This window comes from Cyrtonyx montezumae, unplaced genomic scaffold (genome assembly GCF_038088225.1).
Source record: "Cyrtonyx montezumae isolate F1298 unplaced genomic scaffold, pur_monq_1.0 scaffold_204, whole genome shotgun sequence".
Lineage (NCBI taxonomy): Eukaryota > Metazoa > Chordata > Aves > Galliformes > Odontophoridae > Cyrtonyx > Cyrtonyx montezumae.
In genome coordinates, this window is record NW_027071942.1 from 15266 (window position 1) to 36200 (window position 20935).

General features: G+C 64.9%; 1 protein-coding gene across 1 annotated transcript in view; it reads left to right on the forward strand.

Moving 5' to 3' along the window:
- Positions 1 to 20730, forward strand: part of LOC136049463 (structural maintenance of chromosomes protein 1A) — a gene marked incomplete at both ends in the record, with an annotated part of 34647 nt that extends 13917 nt beyond the window's left edge. Inside the window, 7 exons of the mRNA XM_065737763.1 lie at positions 1541 to 1682; positions 3571 to 3716; positions 4714 to 4867; positions 5934 to 6044; positions 7186 to 7342; positions 17694 to 17848; positions 20535 to 20730. Of these exons, the coding sequence (XP_065593835.1) occupies positions 1541 to 1682; positions 3571 to 3716; positions 4714 to 4867; positions 5934 to 6044; positions 7186 to 7342; positions 17694 to 17848; positions 20535 to 20730 (1061 nt within the window). The remainder of the gene's footprint in view (positions 1 to 1540; positions 1683 to 3570; positions 3717 to 4713; positions 4868 to 5933; positions 6045 to 7185; positions 7343 to 17693; positions 17849 to 20534) is intronic.
- Between the last annotated feature and the right edge of the window lie 205 nt (positions 20731 to 20935).

A 20935-nucleotide genomic window follows, 5' to 3' on the forward strand; every position in this document is an offset into this window, starting at 1 on the left:
CCCATAGCGCTGCTGCCCCACAGCGCTGCTGCCCCATAGCGCTGCTGCCCCATAGCGCTGCTGCCCCATAGCGCCACCCCATAGCGCTGTCCCATAGCGCTGCCCCATAGCGCTGCTGCCCCATTGCACTGCTGCCCCATAGCGCTGCCCCATAGCGCCACCCCACAGCGTCACCCCATAGCGCTGCTGCCCCATTGTGCCGCCCCACTGCACTGCTGCCTCACAGCACCGCCCCATAGCGCCGTCCCATAGCGCTGCCCCACAGCACCGCCCCACTGCGCTGCCCCACAGCACTGCTGCCCCATAGTGCTGCCCCACAGCACTGCTGCCCCACAGCGCCGCCCCATCGCACTGCCACCCCATAGCGCTGCCCCATAGCGCTGCCCCATAGCGCTGCCCCATATCACTGTCCCATAGTGCTGCCCCATAGCACTGCTGCCCCATAGCATTGCTGCCCCACTGCGCTGCTGCCCCATAGCGCTGCCCCATAGCATTGCTGCCCCATAGCACCGCCCCATAGCGTTGCTGCCCCATAGCGCCGCCCCATAGCACTGCCCCATAGCGACGCCCCATAGGGCTGTCCCATAGCGACGCCCCATAGGGCTGCCCCATAGCGCCACCCCACAGCGTCGCCCCATAGCGCTGCTGCCCCACTGCGCCACCCCACAGCGTCACCCCATAGCGCTGCTGCCCCATTGTGCCGCCCCACTGCACTGCTGCCCCATAGCACCGCCCCATAGCACTGCTGCCCCACAGCACCGCCCCATAGCGCCGTCCCATAGCGCTGCCCCATATCGCTGTCCCATAGTGCTGCCCCATAGCACTGCTGCCCCATAGCACTGCTGCCCCACTGCGCTGCCCCACAGCGCTGCTGCCCCAAAGGGCTGCCCCATAGCGCCACCCCACAGCATCGCCCCATAGCGCTGCTGCCCCATTGTGCCGCCCCACTGTGCTGCTGCCCCATAGCACCGCCCCATAGTGCCGCCCCATAGCGCTGCTGCCCCACAGCGCCGCCCCATAGCACCGTCCCATAGCGCTGCCCCACAGCAACACCCCACTGCGCTGCCTCACAGCGCTGCTGCCCCATAGTGCTGCCCCATAGCGCTGCTGCCTCACAGCGCCGCCCCATAGTGCTGCCCCATATCACTGTCCCATAGTGCTGCCCCATAGCACTGCTGCCCCATAGCGTTGCTGCCCCATAGCGCTGCCCCATAGCGTTGCTGCCCCATAGCACTGCCCCATAGCACTGCCCCATAGCACTACCCAATAGCGCCACCTCATAGCACACAACCCCTGCCCCACACATCCCCTGCCCCACACCCCCTGCCCCACACCCCCCGCCCCACACCCCCCCTGCCCCACACCCCCCACCCCACACCCTCATCCCTACCCCACACCCCCTGCCCCACACACCCCCTGCCCCACACCCCCTGCCCCACACACCCCACACCCCCCGCCCCACACCCCGTGCCCCACGCCCCCATCCCTGCCCCACACCCCGTGCCCCACACACCCCACACGCGCTGCCCCACACGCCCAGGCTGGAGTTTGAGAACCAGAAGACGCGCCTGGGGATCCAGTTGGACTTCGAGCGGAACCAACTGCGCGAGGATCAGGAGAAGGTGGCGATGTGGGAGCAGGGCGTGCGCAAGGACGAGGCCGAGATCGAGAAGCTCAAGAAGGTGCGGGGGGCGGCCCCACCCCAGGGACCCCCACCCCGACCTGGGGACACCACCCCACCCAGGGGACCCCCATCCCAACCTGGGGACCCCACCCCGGGGACCCCCACCCCGGGGACCCCCACCCCACCCCAGGGACCCCACCCCACCCCAGGGACGCCCACCCCAGGGACCCCCACCCCGACCTGGGGACACCACCCCAGGGACCCCACCCCACCCCGGGGACCCCCACCCCAGGGACCCCCACCCCGACCTGGGGACCCCACCCCAGGGACCCCACCCCACCCCGGGGATCCCCACCCCAGGGGCCCCACCCCACCCCGGGGACCCCCACCCCAGGGACCCCCATCCCGACCTGGGGACCCCACCCCAGGGACCCCACCCCACCCCGGGGATCCCCACCCCACCCCAGGGACCCCACCCCCACGGACCCCCACCCCAGGGACCCCCACCCCGACCTGGGGACCCCACCCCAGGGACCCCACCCCACCCCGGGGACCCCAATCCTAGGGACCCCCACCCCATCCCGGGGACTCCACCCCATCCCGGGGACCCCACCCCAACCCAGGGACCCCCACCCCGGGGACCCCCACCCCGACCTGGGGACCCCCACCCCATCCCGGGGACCCCCAGCCCAGGGACCCCCACCCCATCCCCGGGACCCCCAGCCCAGGGACCCCCCACCCCACCCCAGGGACTCCCACCCCAATCCCATTGACCCCCACCCTGATCCTGTGACCCCCACCCCGATCCTGTGACCCCCACCCCATCCTGGGGACCCCATCCTCGGGTTCTTCCCCCCCTCCGTGGGCCCTCCCCCCTCCGTGGGCCCTCCCCCCCTCCGTGGGCCCTCCCCCCCTCCGTGGGTCCTCCCCCCTGCGTGGGTCCTCCCCCCCTCCGTGGGTCCTCCCCCCTCCGTGGGTCCTCCCCCCCTCTGTGGGTCCTCCCCCCCTCCGTGGGCCCTCCCCCCATCCGTGGGTCCTCCCCCCCTCCGTGGGCCCTGCCCCCCTCCGTGGGGCCCTCCCCCCCTCCGTGGGCCCTCCCCCCCTCCGTGGGCCTTCCCCCCATCCGTGGGTCCTCTCCCCCTCCGTGGGTCCTCCCCCCTGCGTGGGCCCTCCCCCCCCTCCGTGGGCCCTCCCCCCATCCGTGGGTCCTTCCCCCCCTCCGTGGGCCCTCCCCCCCTCCGTGGGCCCTCCCCCCATCCGTGGGCCCTCCCCCCATTCCGTGGGCCCTTCCCCCCTCCGTGGGCCCTCCCCCCTCCGTGGGCCCTCCCCCCCTCCGTGGGTCCTCCCCCCCTCCGTGGGTCCTTCCCCCCATCCGTGGGTCCTCCCCCCTCCGTGGGTCCTCCCCCCCTCTGTGGGCCCACCCCCCCTCCGTGGGTCCTCCCCCACTCCGTGGGCCCTCCTCCCCTCCATGGGCCCTCCCCCCCTCCGTGGGCCCTCCCCCCCTCCGTGGGTCCTTCCCCCCATCCGTGGGCCCTCCCCCCATCCGTGGGTCCTCCCCCCATCCGTGGGTCCTCCCCCCCTCCGTGGGCCCTCCCCCCCTCCGTGGGCCCTCCCCCCATCCGTGGGGCCCTCCCCCCCTCCGTGGGTCTTCCCCCCTCCGTGGGTCCTCCCCCCCTCCGTGGGGCCCTCCCCCCCTCCGTGGGTCCTCCCCCCCTCCGTGGGGCCCTCCCCCCCTCCGTGGGTCCTACCCCCCTCCGTGGGACCTTCCCCCCATCCCTGGGGTCTCCCCCCCATCCTCGGGGTCCTCCCCCCCTCCGTGGGGCCCTCCCCCCCTCCTTGGGCCCTCCCCCCCTCCGTGGGCCCTCCCCCCTCCGTGGGCCCTCCCCCCCTCCGTGGGCCCTCCCCCCCCTGCGTGGGGCCCCCCCCCATCCCGGTGCGCGGCGCAGGAGGAGCAGCGGCACATGAAGATCATCGACGAGACGATGGCGCAGCTGCAGGACCTGAAGAACCAACACCTGGCCAAGAAGTCCGAGGTCAACGACAAGAACCACGAGATGGACGAGATCCGCAAGAAGCTGGGCGGGGCCAACAAGTGGGCGGGGCCGCGAGTGGGTGGGGATAAGCAGGCGGGGACAGCACGTGGGTGGGAACAGCAAGTGGGCGTGGCCAGCAAGTGGGCAGGGCCAGCAAGTGGGCGGGGCCAGTGAGTGGGCGGGGGCAACGAGTGGGCGGGGCCAAGCAGATGGGGACAGCAAGTGGGCAGGGGCAGCAAGTGGGCGAAGCCGCGCGTGGGCGGGGCGCAGCGTGTGGGCGGAGCCAACAAGTGGGCGGGGACAAGCAGGTGGGGACAGCAAGTGGGTGGGAACAGCAAGTAGACGGGGGCAGCAAGTGGGCGGGGACAGCAAGTGGGCGGGGGCAATGAGTGGGCAGGGGCAAGCAGGCGGGGACAGCAAGTGGGTGGGAACAGCAAGTGGGCGGGGACAGCATGTGGGCGGGGCCGCGAGTGGGCGGGGACATCAATTGGGCGGGGCCAACGAGTGGGCGGGGACAAGCAGGCGGGGGCAGCGAGTGGGCGTGTCGACAAGTGGGCGGGGACAGCAAGTGGGTGGGCCAACTAGTGGGCGGGGCTAGGCCCAGAATTGGGCGTGGGTTCACAGAGCAGGGGCAGCAAGTGGGCGGGGCTTAACGGGTGGGGATAAGTGGGCGGGGATTCACGGGGTGGGGATAACAAGTGGGCGGGGCTTAGTGGGGCAGGAGTTAACTGGGTGGGGCTGGATGGGGCAGGGCCAACAAGTGGGCGGGGTTTAAGAGGTGCGGTGCCAGAAAAAGGGCAGGGCTTCAAACGAGGGGGCGGGGCAACAAGAGGGAGGGGCTTATTGAAGGTGGGCGGGGTCAACTAGTGGGCGGGGCTTAAGGAAGGAGGGCGGGGCCAAGTAGGAGATAGTGAGGGCCACAAATAGGCGTGGTTGGGGGCAGCGAGGGGGCGTGGCTAGGCGCCTGTGGGCGGGGCCAACCCCCTCCCAGTCCCTTCCCCTCCCCCCACCGCCCTCTACGCCCACCTGCCCCCTCCCCCCGCCCCCTTTCCCCAGGGAGATGACCCACCTGCAGAAGGAGGTGACGGCCATCGAGACCAAGCTGGAGCAGAAGCGCAGCGACCGCCACAACCTGCTGCAGGCCTGCAAGATGCAGGACATCAAGCTGCCCCTCTCCAAGGGCACCATGGACGACATCAGCCAGGAGGAGGTGACCCCCCCCGCCCCCCTCAATCCCAATCCCTCCCCCCACAGCCATTGGGTGGGGGCTCAGGTCGTACCTCCCCCCCCCCCGGGGCCATTTTGGGGAATGTGGACCCCCCAGACTCCTCTTTCTCTCTCCTATTGGGGGATGGGGGGCAACTAGGGGCTCAGCTCGAGGAGAGAAGCCCCCCAGCTTCTCTTTGTTCCCCCTTATGGGGTCACTGTGGGGGCTCAGGACCCTCTGACCCCTTTTATTCCCCCCCCTGTGGGGCCACTGTGGGGGCTCAGGACCCTCTGACCCCTTTTATTGCCCCCCTGTGGGGCCACTGTGGGGCTCAGGACCCCCAACCCCTATTAGTCCATTCCTATGGGGCCGCTGTGGGGCTCAGGACCCCCTGACCCCTTTTAATCCATCCTATGGGGTCACTATGGGGGCTCAGGGCCTCTGACCCCTTTTATTCCCCCCCCTGTGGTGCCACTGAGGGGCTCAGGACCCCCAACCCCTTTTAGTCCATCCCTATGGGGCCACTGTGGGGATCAGGACCCCCAACCCCTTTTAGTCCATCTCTATGGGGCCACTGTAGGACTCAGGACCCCCAACCCCTTTTAGTCCATCCCTATGGGGCCACTGTGGGGCTCAGGACCTCCAACCCCTTTTAATCCATCCCTATGGGGTCACTGTGGGGGCTCAGGACCCTCTGACCCCTTTTATTGCCCCCCTGTGGGGCCACTGTGGGGATCAGGACCCCCAACCCCTATTAGTCCATTCCTATGGGGCCGCTGTGGGGCTCAGGACCCCCGACCCCTTTTAATCCATCCCTATGGGGTCACTATGGGGGCTCAGGGCCCTCTGACCCCTTTTATTCCCCCCCCTGTGGGGCCACTGAGGGGCTCAGGACCCCCAACCTCTTTTAGTCCATCCCTATGGGGCCGCTGTGGGGCTCAGGACCCCCCAGCCCCTCTTTGTCCCACCTTGTGGGGCTCAGGACTCTCCTTACCCCCCCGTAGTGCCTTTTAAGGTCACTGGGGGACTGTAGACCCCCCTCGAGCCCCTTTTTCCCCCCTCCCCGCAGGGCGGTGGCGGTGGGGAGGAGGCGGGGAGCGGCTCGCAGCGCTCCTCCAGCCTCTACGCCCGGGAAGCGCTCATCGAGATCGACTACAGCGACCTGCCCGAGGAGCTCAAGGTGCGCCGGCCCTTTAAGGCCACGCCCCCTCCCACTAATCCGTACGGATGAACTAGCCCCGCCCACAGGAGTGTGGCCACGCCCCCTCCCAAACCCCCACCCCGTGCTATTCATTCCTATGGATGACCTAGCCCCGCCCATGTGCGTGAGGCCACGCCCCCTCGCACAAGCCCCACCTCTTTCATTCATCCCTATGGATGACCCCCTTTGGAAAAGCTCCGCCCCCTTCACTGAGGCCACACCCCCTCAATTATCCCCATGGATGACGTTCAGTCTATCTCGGCCTGGCCCCACCCCTCGAGTTAGGCCACGCCCCCTCCACAAAAGCCCCACCCCCACTAAGCCCCGCCCCCTTCATTCCTCCCTATGGGCAAAGTTGACCCCACGTCCACCTGGCTCCACCCCCTCCACTAAGCCCCGCCCCTTCCATTCATCCCTATGGGTGAAGTGCACCCTACCTCCACCTGACTCCGCCCCCTCGACTAAGCCCCGCCCCTTCCATTCATCCCTATGGGTGAAATTCACCCAACCTCCACCTGACTCCGCCCCCTCCACTAAGCCCCGCCCCCTCCATCCCTATGGGCGAAATTCACCCCACCTCCACCTGGCTCCGCCCCCTCCACTAATCCCTGCCCCTTCCTTTCATCCCTATGGGCGAAGCGCACCCCACCTCCACCTGACTCCGCCCCCTCCACTAAGCCCCTCCCCCTCCATTCCTCCCTATGGGCAAAGTTGAGCCCACCTCCACCTGACTTCGCCCCCTCGACTAAGCCCCGCCCCCTCCATTTATCCCTATGGGTGAAGTGCACCCCACCTCCACCTGGCTCCGCCCCCTCCATTCCTCCCTATGGGCAAAGTTGAGCCCACCTCCAACTGACTCCGCCCCCTCGACTAAGCCCCGCCCCCTCCATTCCTCCCTATGGGCAAAGTTGAGCCCACCTCCAACTGACTCCGCCCCCTCGACTAAGCCCCGCCCCCTCCATTCCTCCCTATGGGCGAAATTCACCCCTTCCATCCCCGCCCCCCATTTCCCCCCACCCCCCACTGTTGCCCCCCCTCCTGCCCCTCCCCCCTCCTGCCCCTCCCCCCTCCTGCCCCTCCCCCCTTCTGCCCCTCCCCCCTCCTGCCCCTCCCCCCCCAGGACGCGCAGGCGGAGGAGGAGATCCGCCAGGAGATGAACCAGCTGCAGCAGCGGCTGACGGAGCAGCAGAGCGTCCTGCAGCGCATCGCCGCCCCCAACATGAAGGCCATGGAGAAACTCGAGAGCGTCCGCGACAAGTTCCAGGAGACCTCCGACGGTACCGCCCCAAAACACGGCCCCAAAACACGGCCCCTAAACCACGGCCCCAAATCCACGGCCCCAAATCCACGGCCCCAAAACACGGCCCCAAATCCACGGCCCCAAAACACGGCCCCAAATCCACGGCCCCAAAACCACGGCCCCAAATCCACGGCCCCAAAACACAGCCCCAAATCCACGGCCCCAAAACCACGGCCCCAAATCCACGGCCCCAAAACACGGCCCCAAAACCACAGCCCCAAAACCACGGCCCCAAACCACGGCCCCAAATCCACGGCCCCAAACCACGGCCCCAAAACCACGGCCCCAAAACCACGGCCCCAAATCCACGGCCCCAAAACCACGGCCCCAAATCCACGGCCCCAAAACCACGGCCCCAAAACCATGGCCCCAAATCCACAGCCCCAAAACCACGGCCCCAAATCCACGGCCCCAAATCCACAGCCCCAAAACCACGGCCCCAAAACCACGGCCCCAAAACCATGGCCCCAAATCCACAGCCCCAAATCCACGGCCCCAAAACCACGGCCCCAAAACCACGGCCCCAAAACACGGCCCCAAAACACGGCCCCAAAACACGGCCCCAAAACACGGCCCCAAAACCACGGCCCCAAAACCACGGCCCCAAATCCATGGCCCCAAATCCACGGCCCCAAATCCACGGCCCCAAATCCACGGCCCCAAATCCACGGCCCCAAAACCACGGCCCCAAATCCACGGCCCCAAATCCATGGCCCCAAATCCACAGCCCCAAATCCACAGCCCCAAATCCACGGCCCCAAAACACGGCCCCATATCCACAGCCCCAAAACCACGGCCCCAAATCCACGGCCCCAAAACCACGGCCCCAAATCCACAGCCCCACAGACCCCATAGCTGACCCCACAGACCCCATATCTGGCCCGCAGAGTTCGAGGCGGCGCGGAAGCGTGCCAAGAAGGCCAAGCCTGTCCCAGTGACCCCAAAGCCAACCCTAAGACCCCACAGACCCCATAGCTGACCCCACAGACCCCATAGCTGACCCCACAGACCCCATATCTGGCCCGCAGAGTTCGAGGCGGCGCGGAAGCGTGCCAAGAAGGCCAAGCCTGTCCCAGTGACCCCAAAGCCAACCCTAAGACCCCACAGACCCCATAGCTGACCCCACAGACCCCATAGCTGACCCCACAGACCCCACAGACCCCATAGCTGACCCCACAGACCCCATAGCTGACCCCACAGACCCCATATCTGGCCCGCAGAGTTCGAGGCGGCGCGGAAGCGTGCCAAGAAGGCCAAGCCTGTCCCAGTGACCCCAAAGCCAACCCTAAGACCCCACAGACCCCATAGCTGACCCCACAGACCCCATAGCTGACCCCACAGACCCCACAGACCCCATAGCTGACCCCACAGACCCCATATCTGGCCCGCAGAGTTCGAGGCGGCGCGGAAGCGTGCCAAGAAGGCCAAGCCTGTCCCAGTGACCCCAAAGCCAACCCTAAGACCCCACAGACCCCATAGCTGACCCCACAGACCCCATAGCTGACCCCACAGACCCCACAGACCCCATAGCTGACCCCACAGACCCCATAGCTGACCCCACAGACCCCATATCTGGCCCGCAGAGTTCGAGGCGGCGCGGAAGCGTGCCAAGAAGGCCAAGCCTGTCCCAGTGACCCCAAAGCCAACCCTAAGACCCCACAGACCCCATAGCTGACCCCACAGACCCCATAGCTGACCCCACAGACCCCATATCTGGCCCGCAGAGTTCGAGGCGGCGCGGAAGCGTGCCAAGAAGGCCAAGCCTGTCCCAGTGACCCCAAAGCCAACCCTAAGACCCCACAGACCCCATAGCTGACCCCACAGACCCCATAGCTGACCCACAGACCCCACAGACCCCATAGCTGACCCCACAGACCCCATAGCTGACCCCACAGACCCCATATCTGGCCCGCAGAGTTCGAGGCGGCGCGGAAGCGTGCCAAGAAGGCCAAGCCTGTCCCAGTGACCCCAAAGCCAACCCTAAGACCCCACAGACCCCATAGCTGACCCCACAGACCCCATAGCTGACCCCACAGACCCCATATCTGGCCCGCAGAGTTCGAGGCGGCGCGGAAGCGTGCCAAGAAGGCCAAGCCTGTCCCAGTGACCCCAAAGCCAACCCTAAGACCCCACAGACCCCATAGCTGACCCCACAGACCCCATATCTGGCCCGCAGAGTTCGAGGCGGCGCGGAAGCGTGCCAAGAAGGCCAAGCCTGTCCCAGTGACCCCAAAGCCAACCCTAAGACCCCACAGACCCCATAGCTGACCCCACAGACCCCATAGCTGACCCCACAGACCCCATATCTGGCCCGCAGAGTTCGAGGCGGCGCGGAAGCGTGCCAAGAAGGCCAAGCCTGTCCCAGTGACCCCAAAGCCAACCCTAAGACCCCACAGACCCCATAGCTGACCCCACAGACCCCATAGCTGACCCCACAGACCCCATAGCTGACCCCACAGACCCCATAGCTGACCCCACAGACCCCATATCTGGCCCGCAGAGTTCGAGGCGGCGCGGAAGCGTGCCAAGAAGGCCAAGCCTGTCCCAGTGACCCCAAAGCCAACCCTAAGACCCCACAGACCCCATAGCTGACCCCACAGACCCCACAGACCCCATAGCTGACCCCACAGACCCCATAGCTGACCCCACAGACCCCATATCTGGCCCGCAGAGTTCGAGGCGGCGCGGAAGCGTGCCAAGAAGGCCAAGCCTGTCCCAGTGACCCCAAAGCCAACCCTAAGACCCCACAGACCCCATAGCTGACCCCACAGACCCCACAGACCCCATAGCTGACCCCACAGACCCCATAGCTGACCCCACAGACCCCATATCTGGCCCGCAGAGTTCGAGGCGGCGCGGAAGCGTGCCAAGAAGGCCAAGCCTGTCCCAGTGACCCCAAAGCCAACCCTAAGACCCCACAGACCCCATAGCTGACCCCACAGACCCCATAGCTGACCCCACAGACCCCATATCTGGCCCGCAGAGTTCGAGGCGGCGCGGAAGCGTGCCAAGAAGGCCAAGCCTGTCCCAGTGACCCCAAAGCCAACCCTAAGACCCCACAGACCCCATAGCTGACCCCACAGACCCCATAGCTGACCCCACAGACCCCACAGACCCCATAGCTGACCCCACAGACCCCATAGCTGACCCCACAGACCCCATATCTGGCCCGCAGAGTTCGAGGCGGCGCGGAAGCGTGCCAAGAAGGCCAAGCCTGTCCCAGTGACCCCAAAGCCAACCCTAAGACCCCACAGACCCCATAGCTGACCCCACAGACCCCATAGCTGACCCCACAGACCCCACAGACCCCATAGCTGACCCCACAGACCCCATAGCTGACCCCACAGACCCCATATCTGGCCCGCAGAGTTCGAGGCGGCGCGGAAGCGTGCCAAGAAGGCCAAGCCTGTCCCAGTGACCCCAAAGCCAACCCTAAGACCCCACAGACCCCATAGCTGACCCCACAGACCCCATAGCTGACCCCACAGACCCCACAGACCCCATAGCTGACCCCACAGACCCCATAGCTGACCCCACAGACCCCATATCTGGCCCGCAGAGTTCGAGGCGGCGCGGAAGCGTGCCAAGAAGGCCAAGCCTGTCCCAGTGACCCCAAAGCCAACCCTAAGACCCCACAGACCCCATAGCTGACCCCACAGACCCCATAGCTGACCCCACAGACCCCCATAGCTGACCCCACAGACCCCATATCTGGCCCGCAGAGTTCGAGGCGGCGCGGAAGCGTGCCAAGAAGGCCAAGCCTGTCCCAGTGACCCCAAAGCCAACCCTAAGACCCCACAGACCCCATAGCTGACCCCACAGACCCCATAGCTGACCCCACAGACCCCACAGACCCCATAGCTGACCCCACAGACCCCATAGCTGACCCCACAGACCCCATATCTGGCCCGCAGAGTTCGAGGCGGCGCGGAAGCGTGCCAAGAAGGCCAAGCCTGTCCCAGTGACCCCAAAGCCAACCCTAAGACCCCACAGACCCCATAGCTGACCCCACAGACCCCATAGCTGACCCCACAGACCCCACAGACCCCATAGCTGACCCCACAGACCCCATAGCTGACCCCACAGACCCCATATCTGGCCCGCAGAGTTCGAGGCGGCGCGGAAGCGTGCCAAGAAGGCCAAGCCTGTCCCAGTGACCCCAAAGCCAACCCTAAGACCCCACAGACCCCATAGCTGACCCCACAGACCCCATAGCTGACCCCACAGACCCCACAGACCCCATAGCTGACCCCACAGACCCCATATCTGGCCCGCAGAGTTCGAGGCGGCGCGGAAGCGTGCCAAGAAGGCCAAGCCTGTCCCAGTGACCCCAAAGCCAACCCTAAGACCCCACAGACCCCATAGCTGACCCCACAGACCCCATAGCTGACCCCACAGACCCCACAGACCCCATAGCTGACCCCACAGACCCCATAGCTGACCCCACAGACCCCATATCTGGCCCGCAGAGTTCGAGGCGGCGCGGAAGCGTGCCAAGAAGGCCAAGCCTGTCCCAGTGACCCCAAAGCCAACCCTAAGACCCCACAGACCCCATAGCTGACCCCACAGACCCCCATAGCTGACCCCACAGACCCCATATCTGGCCCGCAGAGTTCGAGGCGGCGCGGAAGCGTGCCAAGAAGGCCAAGCCTGTCCCAGTGACCCCAAAGCCAACCCTAAGACCCCACAGACCCCATAGCTGACCCCACAGACCCCATAGCTGACCCCACAGACCCCACAGACCCCATAGCTGACCCCACAGACCCCATAGCTGACCCCACAGACCCCATAGCTGACCCCACAGACCCCATATCTGGCCCGCAGAGTTCGAGGCGGCGCGGAAGCGTGCCAAGAAGGCCAAGCCTGTCCCAGTGACCCCAAAGCCAACCCTAAGACCCCACAGACCCCATAGCTGACCCCACAGACCCCATAGCTGACCCCACAGACCCCATATCTGGCCCGCAGAGTTCGAGGCGGCGCGGAAGCGTGCCAAGAAGGCCAAGCCTGTCCCAGTGACCCCAAAGCCAACCCTAAGACCCCACAGACCCCATAGCTGACCCCACAGACCCCATAGCTGACCCCACAGACCCCATATCTGGCCCGCAGAGTTCGAGGCGGCGCGGAAGCGTGCCAAGAAGGCCAAGCCTGTCCCAGTGACCCCAAAGCCAACCCTAAGACCCCACAGACCCCATAGCTGACCCCACAGACCCCATAGCTGACCCCACAGACCCCATATCTGGCCCGCAGAGTTCGAGGCGGCGCGGAAGCGTGCCAAGAAGGCCAAGCCTGTCCCAGTGACCCCAAAGCCAACCCTAAGACCCCACAGACCCCATAGCTGACCCCACAGACCCCATAGCTGACCCCACAGACCCCACAGACCCCATAGCTGACCCCATAGCTGACCCCACAGACCCCATATCTGGCCCGCAGAGGCGGAAGCGTGCCAAGAAGGCCAGCCTGTCCCAGTGACCCCAAAGCCAACCCTAAGACCCCACAGACCCCATAGCTGACCCCACAGACCCCATAGCTGACCCCAAGCAGACGCCCATGTCCAGTGACCCCAAGAGCCCGAAGCGCCAAGACCAGCCCCAGACCCCATAGCTGACCCCAGAGACCCCACAGACCCCATAGCTGACCCCACAGACCCCATAGCTGACCCCAGACCCCACAGACCCCATAGCTGACCCCACAGGACCCCATAGCTGAGGCGCCGACAGAGCCCCAGCCAGTGACCCCACAGACCCCATAGCAGACCCCACAGACCCAAGACCCAACCCATAGCTGACCCCACAGACCCCATCAGCTGACCCCACAGACCCCATATCTGGCCCGCAGAGTTCGAGGCGGCGCGGAAGCGTGCCAAGAAGGCCAAGCCTGTCCCAGTGACCCCAAAGCCAACCCTAAGACCCCACAGACCCCATAGCTGACCCCACAGACCCCATAGCTGACCCCACAGACCCCATATCTGGCCCGCAGAGTTCGAGGCGGCGCGGAAGCGTGCCAAGAAGGCCAAGCCTGTCCCAGTGACCCCAAAGCCAACCCTAAGACCCCACAGACCCCATAGCTGACCCCACAGACCCCAAGACCCCACAGACCCCACAGACCCCATATCTGCCCCAGAGTCGAGGCGCGCGAAGCGTGCCAGAGGCCAGCCTGTCCAGACCCCAAGCCCAGACCCCAAGACCCCCAGCCCCCTGACCCCAACCCCAGCCCCTGACCCCCCCACTGCCCAGAGCCAGCGGCCAAAGCCACCCCTAAGACCCCACAGACCCCATAGCTGACCCCACAGACCCCATAGCTGACCCCACAGACCCCATATCTGGCCCGCAGAGTTCGAGGCGGCGCGGAAGCGTGCCAAGAAGGCCAAGCCTGTCCCAGTGACCCCAAAGCCAACCCTAAGACCCCACAGACCCCATAGCTGACCCCACAGACCCCATAGCTGACCCCACAGACCCCATAGCTGACCCCACAGACCCCATATCTGGCCCGCAGAGTTCGAGGCGGCGCGGAAGCGTGCCAAGAAGGCCAAGCCTGTCCCAGTGACCCCAAAGCCAACCCTAAGACCCCACAGACCCCATAGCTGACCCCACAGACCCCATAGCTGACCCCACAGACCCCATATCTGGCCCGCAGAGTTCGAGGCGGCGCGGAAGCGTGCCAAGAAGGCCAAGCCTGTCCCAGTGACCCCAAAGCCAACCCTAAGACCCCACAGACCCCATAGCTGACCCCACAGACCCCATAGCTGACCCCACAGACCCCATAGCTGACCCCACAGACCCCATATCTGGCCCGCAGAGTTCGAGGCGGCGCGGAAGCGTGCCAAGAAGGCCAAGCCTGTCCCAGTGACCCCAAAGCCAACCCTAAGACCCCACAGACCCCATAGCTGACCCCACAGACCCCATAGCTGACCCCACAGACCCCATAGCTGACCCCACAGACCCCATATCTGGCCCGCAGAGTTCGAGGCGGCGCGGAAGCGTGCCAAGAAGGCCAAGCCTGTCCCAGTGACCCCAAAGCCAACCCTAAGACCCCACAGACCCCATAGCTGACCCCACAGACCCCATAGCTGACCCCACAGACCCCATAGCTGACCCCACAGACCCCATATCTGGCCCGCAGAGTTCGAGGCGGCGCGGAAGCGTGCCAAGAAGGCCAAGCCTGTCCCAGTGACCCCAAAGCCAACCCTAAGACCCCACAGACCCCATAGCTGACCCCACAGACCCCATAGCTGACCCCACAGACCCCATAGCTGACCCCACAGACCCCATATCTGGCCCGCAGAGTTCGAGGCGGCGCGGAAGCGTGCCAAGAAGGCCAAGCCTGTCCCAGTGACCCCAAAGCCAACCCTAAGACCCCACAGACCCCATAGCTGACCCCACAGACCCCATAGCTGACCCCACAGACCCCATATCTGGCCCGCAGAGTTCGAGGCGGCGCGGAAGCGTGCCAAGAAGGCCAAGCCTGTCCCAGTGACCCCAAAGCCAACCCTAAGACCCCACAGACCCCATAGCTGACCCCACAGACCCCATAGCTGACCCCACAGACCCCATAGCTGACCCCACAGACCCCATATCTGGCCCGCAGAGTTCGAGGCGGCGCGGAAGCGTGCCAAGAAGGCCAAGCCTGTCCCAGTGACCCCAAAGCCAACCCTAAGACCCCACAGACCCCATAGCTGACCCCACAGACCCCATAGCTGACCCCACAGACCCCATATCTGGCCCGCAGAGTTCGAGGCGGCGCGGAAGCGTGCCAAGAAGGCCAAGCCTGTCCCAGTGACCCCAAAGCCAACCCTAAGACCCCACAGACCCCATAGCTGACCCCACAGACCCCACAGACCCCATAGCTGACCCCACAGACCCCATAGCTGACCCCACAGACCCCATATCTGGCCCGCAGAGTTCGAGGCGGCGCGGAAGCGTGCCAAGAAGGCCAAGCCTGTCCCAGTGACCCCAAAGCCAACCCTAAGACCCCACAGACCCCATAGCTGACCCCACAGACCCCATAGCTGACCCCACAGACCCCATATCTGGCCCGCAGAGTTCGAGGCGGCGCGGAAGCGTGCCAAGAAGGCCAAGCCTGTCCCAGTGACCCCAAAGCCAACCCTAAGACCCCACAGACCCCATAGCTGACCCCACAGACCCCCACAGACCCCATAGCTGACCCCACAGACCCCATAGCTGACCCCACAGACCCCATATCTGGCCCGCAGAGTTCGAGGCGGCGCGGAAGCGTGCCAAGAAGGCCAAGCCTGTCCCAGTGACCCCAAAGCCAACCCTAAGACCCCACAGACCCCATAGCTGACCCCACAGACCCCATAGCTGACCCCACAGACCCCATATCTGGCCCGCAGAGTTCGAGGCGGCGCGGAAGCGTGCCAAGAAGGCCAAGCCTGTCCCAGTGACCCCAAAGCCAACCCTAAGACCCCACAGACCCCATAGCTGACCCCACAGACCCCATAGCTGACCCCACAGACCCCATATCTGGCCCGCAGAGTTCGAGGCGGCGCGGAAGCGTGCCAAGAAGGCCAAGCCTGTCCCAGTGACCCCAAAGCCAACCCTAAGACCCCACAGACCCCATAGCTGACCCCACAGACCCCATAGCTGACCCCACAGACCCCATAGCTGACCCCACAGACCCCATATCTGGCCCGCAGAGTTCGAGGCGGCGCGGAAGCGTGCCAAGAAGGCCAAGCCTGTCCCAGTGACCCCAAAGCCAACCCTAAGACCCCACAGACCCCATAGCTGACCCCACAGACCCCATAGCTGACCCCACAGACCCCATAGCTGACCCCACAGACCCCATATCTGGCCCGCAGAGTTCGAGGCGGCGCGGAAGCGTGCCAAGAAGGCCAAGCCTGTCCCAGTGACCCCAAAGCCAACCCTAAGACCCCACAGACCCCATAGCTGACCCCACAGACCCCATAGCTGACCCCACAGACCCCATATCTGGCCCGCAGAGTTCGAGGCGGCGCGGAAGCGTGCCAAGAAGGCCAAGCCTGTCCCAGTGACCCCAAAGCCAACCCTAAGACCCCACAGACCCCATAGCTGACCCCACAGACCCCATAGCTGACCCCACAGACCCCATAGCTGACCCCACAGACCCCATATCTGGCCCGCAGAGTTCGAGGCGGCGCGGAAGCGTGCCAAGAAGGCCAAGCCTGTCCCAGTGACCCCAAAGCCAACCCTAAGACCCCACAGACCCCATAGCTGACCCCACAGACCCCATAGCTGACCCCACAGACCCCATATCTGGCCCGCAGAGTTCGAGGCGGCGCGGAAGCGTGCCAAGAAGGCCAAGCCTGTCCCAGTGACCCCAAAGCCAACCCTAAGACCCCACAGACCCCATAGCTGACCCCACAGACCCCATAGCTGACCCCACAGACCCCATAGCTGACCCCACAGACCCCATATCTGGCCCGCAGAGTTCGAGGCGGCGCGGAAGCGTGCCAAGAAGGCCAAGCCTGTCCCAGTGACCCCAAAGCCAACCCTAAGACCCCACAGACCCCATAGCTGACCCCACAGACCCCATAGCTGACCCCACAGACCCCATATCTGGCCCGCAGAGTTCGAGGCGGCGCGGAAGCGTGCCAAGAAGGCCAAGCCTGTCCCAGTGACCCCAAAGCCAACCCTAAGACCCCACAGACCCCATAGCTGACCCCACAGACCCCATAGCTGACCCCACAGACCCCATAGCTGACCCCACAGACCCCATATCTGGCCCGCAGAGTTCGAGGCGGCGCGGAAGCGTGCCAAGAAGGCCAAGCCTGTCCCAGTGACCCCAAAGCCAACCCTAAGACCCCACAGACCCCATAGCTGACCCCACAGACCCCATAGCTGACCCCACAGACCCCATATCTGGCCCGCAGAGTTCGAGGCGGCGCGGAAGCGTGCCAAGAAGGCCAAGCCTGTCCCAGTGACCCCAAAGCCAACCCTAAGACCCCACAGACCCCATAGCTGACCCCACAGACCCATAGCTGACCCCACAGACCCCATAGCTGACCCCACAGACCCCATATCTGGCCCGCAGAGTTCGAGGCGGCGCGGAAGCGTGCCAAGAAGGCCAAGCCTGTCCCAGTGACCCCAAAGCCAACCCTAAGACCCCACAGACCCCATAGCTGACCCCACAGACCCCATAGCTGACCCCACAGACCCCATATCTGGCCCGCAGAGTTCGAGGCGGCGCGGAAGCGTGCCAAGAAGGCCAAGCCTGTCCCAGTGACCCCAAAGCCAACCCTAAGACCCCACAGACCCCATAGCTGACCCCACAGACCCCATAGCTGACCCCACAGACCCATAGCTGACCCCACAGACCCCATATCTGGCCCGCAGAGTTCGAGGCGGCGCGGAAGCGTGCCAAGAAGGCCAAGCAGGCGTTCGAGCAGATGAAGAAGGAGCGCTTCGACCGCTTCAACGCGTGCTTCGAATCCGTGGCCACGAACATCGACGAGATCTACAAAGCGCTGTCCCGGAACAGCAGCGCGCAGGTGGGGGGAGGGCGCTGGCGTCGGGGTTGGGGTCGGGGTTGGGGTCGGGGTTGGGGTCAGGGGGGTTGGGGTTTGGGGTCAGGGGGGTTTGAGGTCGGGTATGGGGTCAGGGGGGTTTGGGGTCTGGGGGTTTGGGGTTTTGGGTCAGGGGGTTTGGGGTCACAGGGGTTTGGGGTCAGGGGGTTTGGGGTCACAGGGGTTTGGGGTCAGGGGGTTTGGGGTTTGGGGTCAGGGGGATTGGGGTCAGGGGGGTTTGGGGTCCGGGGGTTTGGGGTCAGGGGGTTTGGGGTTTGGGGTCAGGGGGTTTGGGGTTTGGGGTCAGGGGGATTGGGGTCAGGGGGGTTTGGGGTCCGGGGGTTTGGGGTCAGGGGGTTTGGGGTTTGGGGTCAGGGGGATTGGGGTCAGGGGGGTTTGGGGTCCGGGGGTTTGGGGTCAGGGGGTTTGGGGTCACAGGGGTTTGGGGTCAGAGGGTTTGAGGTCAGGGGGTTGGGGTTTGGGGTCAGGGGGTTGGGGATCAGGGGGTTTGGGGTCGGGTTTGGGGTCAGGGGGTTTGGGGTCAGGTATGGGGTCAGGGGGGTTTGGGGTTTGGGGTCAGGAGGATTGGGATCAGGGGGGTTTGGGGTTGGGTTTGGGGTCAGGGGGGTTTGGGGTCAGGGGGGTTTGGGGTCGGGTTTGGGGTGAGGGGGTTTGGGATCGTATTTGGGGTTTGGGGCTGCATTTAGGGCCATGGGGCCGCATGTGGGGTCAGTGGGGCCACATGTGTGGTTATGGGGCCACGTGTGTGGTTATGGGGCCACGTGTGTGGTTATGGGGCCACGTGTGGGGTTATGGGGCCACGTGTGGGGTTATGGGGCCGCATTTAGGGTCAATGGGGCCATGTGTGGGTTTATGGGGCCGCGTGTCGGGTTCTGGGGCCACATTTAGGGTCAGTGGGGCCACGTGTGGGGTTCTGGGGCCGCGTGTGTGGTTCTGGGTCCGTGTGTGGTTATGGGTCCGTGTGGTTATGGGTCCGTGTGTGGTTTTGGGTCCGTGGGGTTATGAGTCCGTGTGGTTATGGGTCCGTGTGTGGTTATGGGTCCGTGTGGTTATGGGTCCGTGTGGGGTTATGGGTCCGTGTGGTTATGGGTCCGTGTGTGGTTATGGGTCCGTGTGGTTATGGGTCCGTGTGTGGTTATGGGTCCGTGTGGTTATGGGTCTGTGTGTGGTTATGGGTCCGTGTGTGGTTATGGGTCCGTGTGGTTATGGGTCCGTGTGGTTATGGGTCCGTGTGTGGTTATGGGTCCGTGTGGTTATGGGTCTGTGTGTGGTTATGGGTCCGTGTGTGGTTATGGGTCCGTGTGGTTATGGGTCCGTGTGGTTATGGGTCCGTGTGTGGGGTTATGGGTCCGTGTGGGGTTATGGGTCCGTGTGGTTATGGGTCTGTGTGTGGTTATGGGTCCGTGTGGTTATGGGTCCGTGTGGTTATGGGTCCGGTGTGTGGTAATGGGTCCGTGTGTGGTTATGGGTCCGTGTGGGGTTATGGGGCCGTGGGGTTATGGGTCCGTGTGTGTGGTTATGGGTCCGTGTGGTTATGGGTCCGTGTGTGGTTATGGGTCCGTGTGGTTATGGGTCCGTGTGGTTATGGGTCCGTGTGGGGTTATGGGTCCGTGTGGTTATGGGGCCGTGTGTGGTTATGGGTCCGTGTGGTTATGGGTCCGTGTGTGGTTATGGGTCCGTGTGGTTATGGGTCCGTGTGGTTATGGGTCCGTGGGGTTATGGGTCCGTGGGGTTATGGGTCTGTGTGTGGTTATGGGTCCGTGGGGTTATGGGTCCGTGTGGTTATGGGTCCGTGTGGTTATGGGTCTGTGTGTGGTTATGGGTCCGTGGGGTTATGGGTCCGTGTGGTTATGGGTCCGTGTGGTTATGGGTCTGTGTGTGGTTATGGGTCCGTGGGGTTATGGGTCTGTGTGTGGTTATGGGTCCGTGTGGTTATGGGTCCGTGTGGTTATGGGTCCGTGGGGTTATGGGTCTGTGTGTGGTTATGGGTCCGTGTGGTTATGGGTCCGTGTGGTTATGGGTCCGTGTGGTTATGGGTCCGTGTGGGGTTATGGGTCCGTGTGTGGTTATGGGTCCGTGTGGTTATGGGTCCGTGTGTGGTTATGGGTCCGTGTGGTTATGGGTCTGTGTGTGGTTATGGGTCCGTGTGGGGTTATGGGTCCGTGTGGTTATGGGTCCGTGTGGTTATGGGTCCGTGTGTGGGGTTATGGGTCCGTGTGGGGTTATGGGTCCGTGTGGTTATGGGTCTGTGTGTGGTTATGGGTCCGTGTGGTTATGGGTCCGTGTGGTTATGGGTCCGTGTGTGGTAATGGGTCCGTGTGTGGTTATGGGTCCGTGTGGGGTTATGGGGCCGTGGGGTTATGGGTCCGTGTGTGTGGTTATGGGTCCGTGTGGTTATGGGTCTGTGTGTGGTTATGGGTCCGTGTGGTTATGGGTCCGTGTGGTTATGGGTCCGTGTGGTTATGGGTCTGTGTGTGGTTATGGGTCCGTGTGGTTATGGGTCCGTGTGGTTATGGGTCCGTGTGGGGTTATGGGTCCGTGTGTGGTTATGGGTCCGTGTGGTTATGGGTCCGTGTGGTTATGGGTCCGTGTGGGGTTATGGGTCCGTGTGGTTATGGGTCCGTGTGGTTATGGGTCCCGCTGCCCGCAGGCGTTCCTGGGCCCCGAGAACCCGGAGGAGCCGTACCTGGACGGCATTAACTATAACTGTGTGGCGCCGGGGAAGCGCTTCCGCCCCATGGATAATCTCTCGGGGGGGGAGAAGACCGTGGCCGCGCTCGCGCTGCTCTTCGCCATCCACAGGTGGGGGGCACCAAAGGGGGGGCCCAAAATTGGGGGACCCCAAAGTGGGGGGCACAAAAGGGGGGGCCAAAAGGGGGGGACCAAAGTGGGGGGGCCAAAAGGGGGGGCCCAAAGTGGGGGGGCCTAAATGGGGGGTCCAAAATGGGGGGTCGAAAATGGGGGGCCCAAAGTGGGGAGCCCAAAAGGGGGACCCCAAAATGGGGGGCCCAAAATGGGGGGCCAAAAGGGAGGGAGCCCAAAATGGGGACC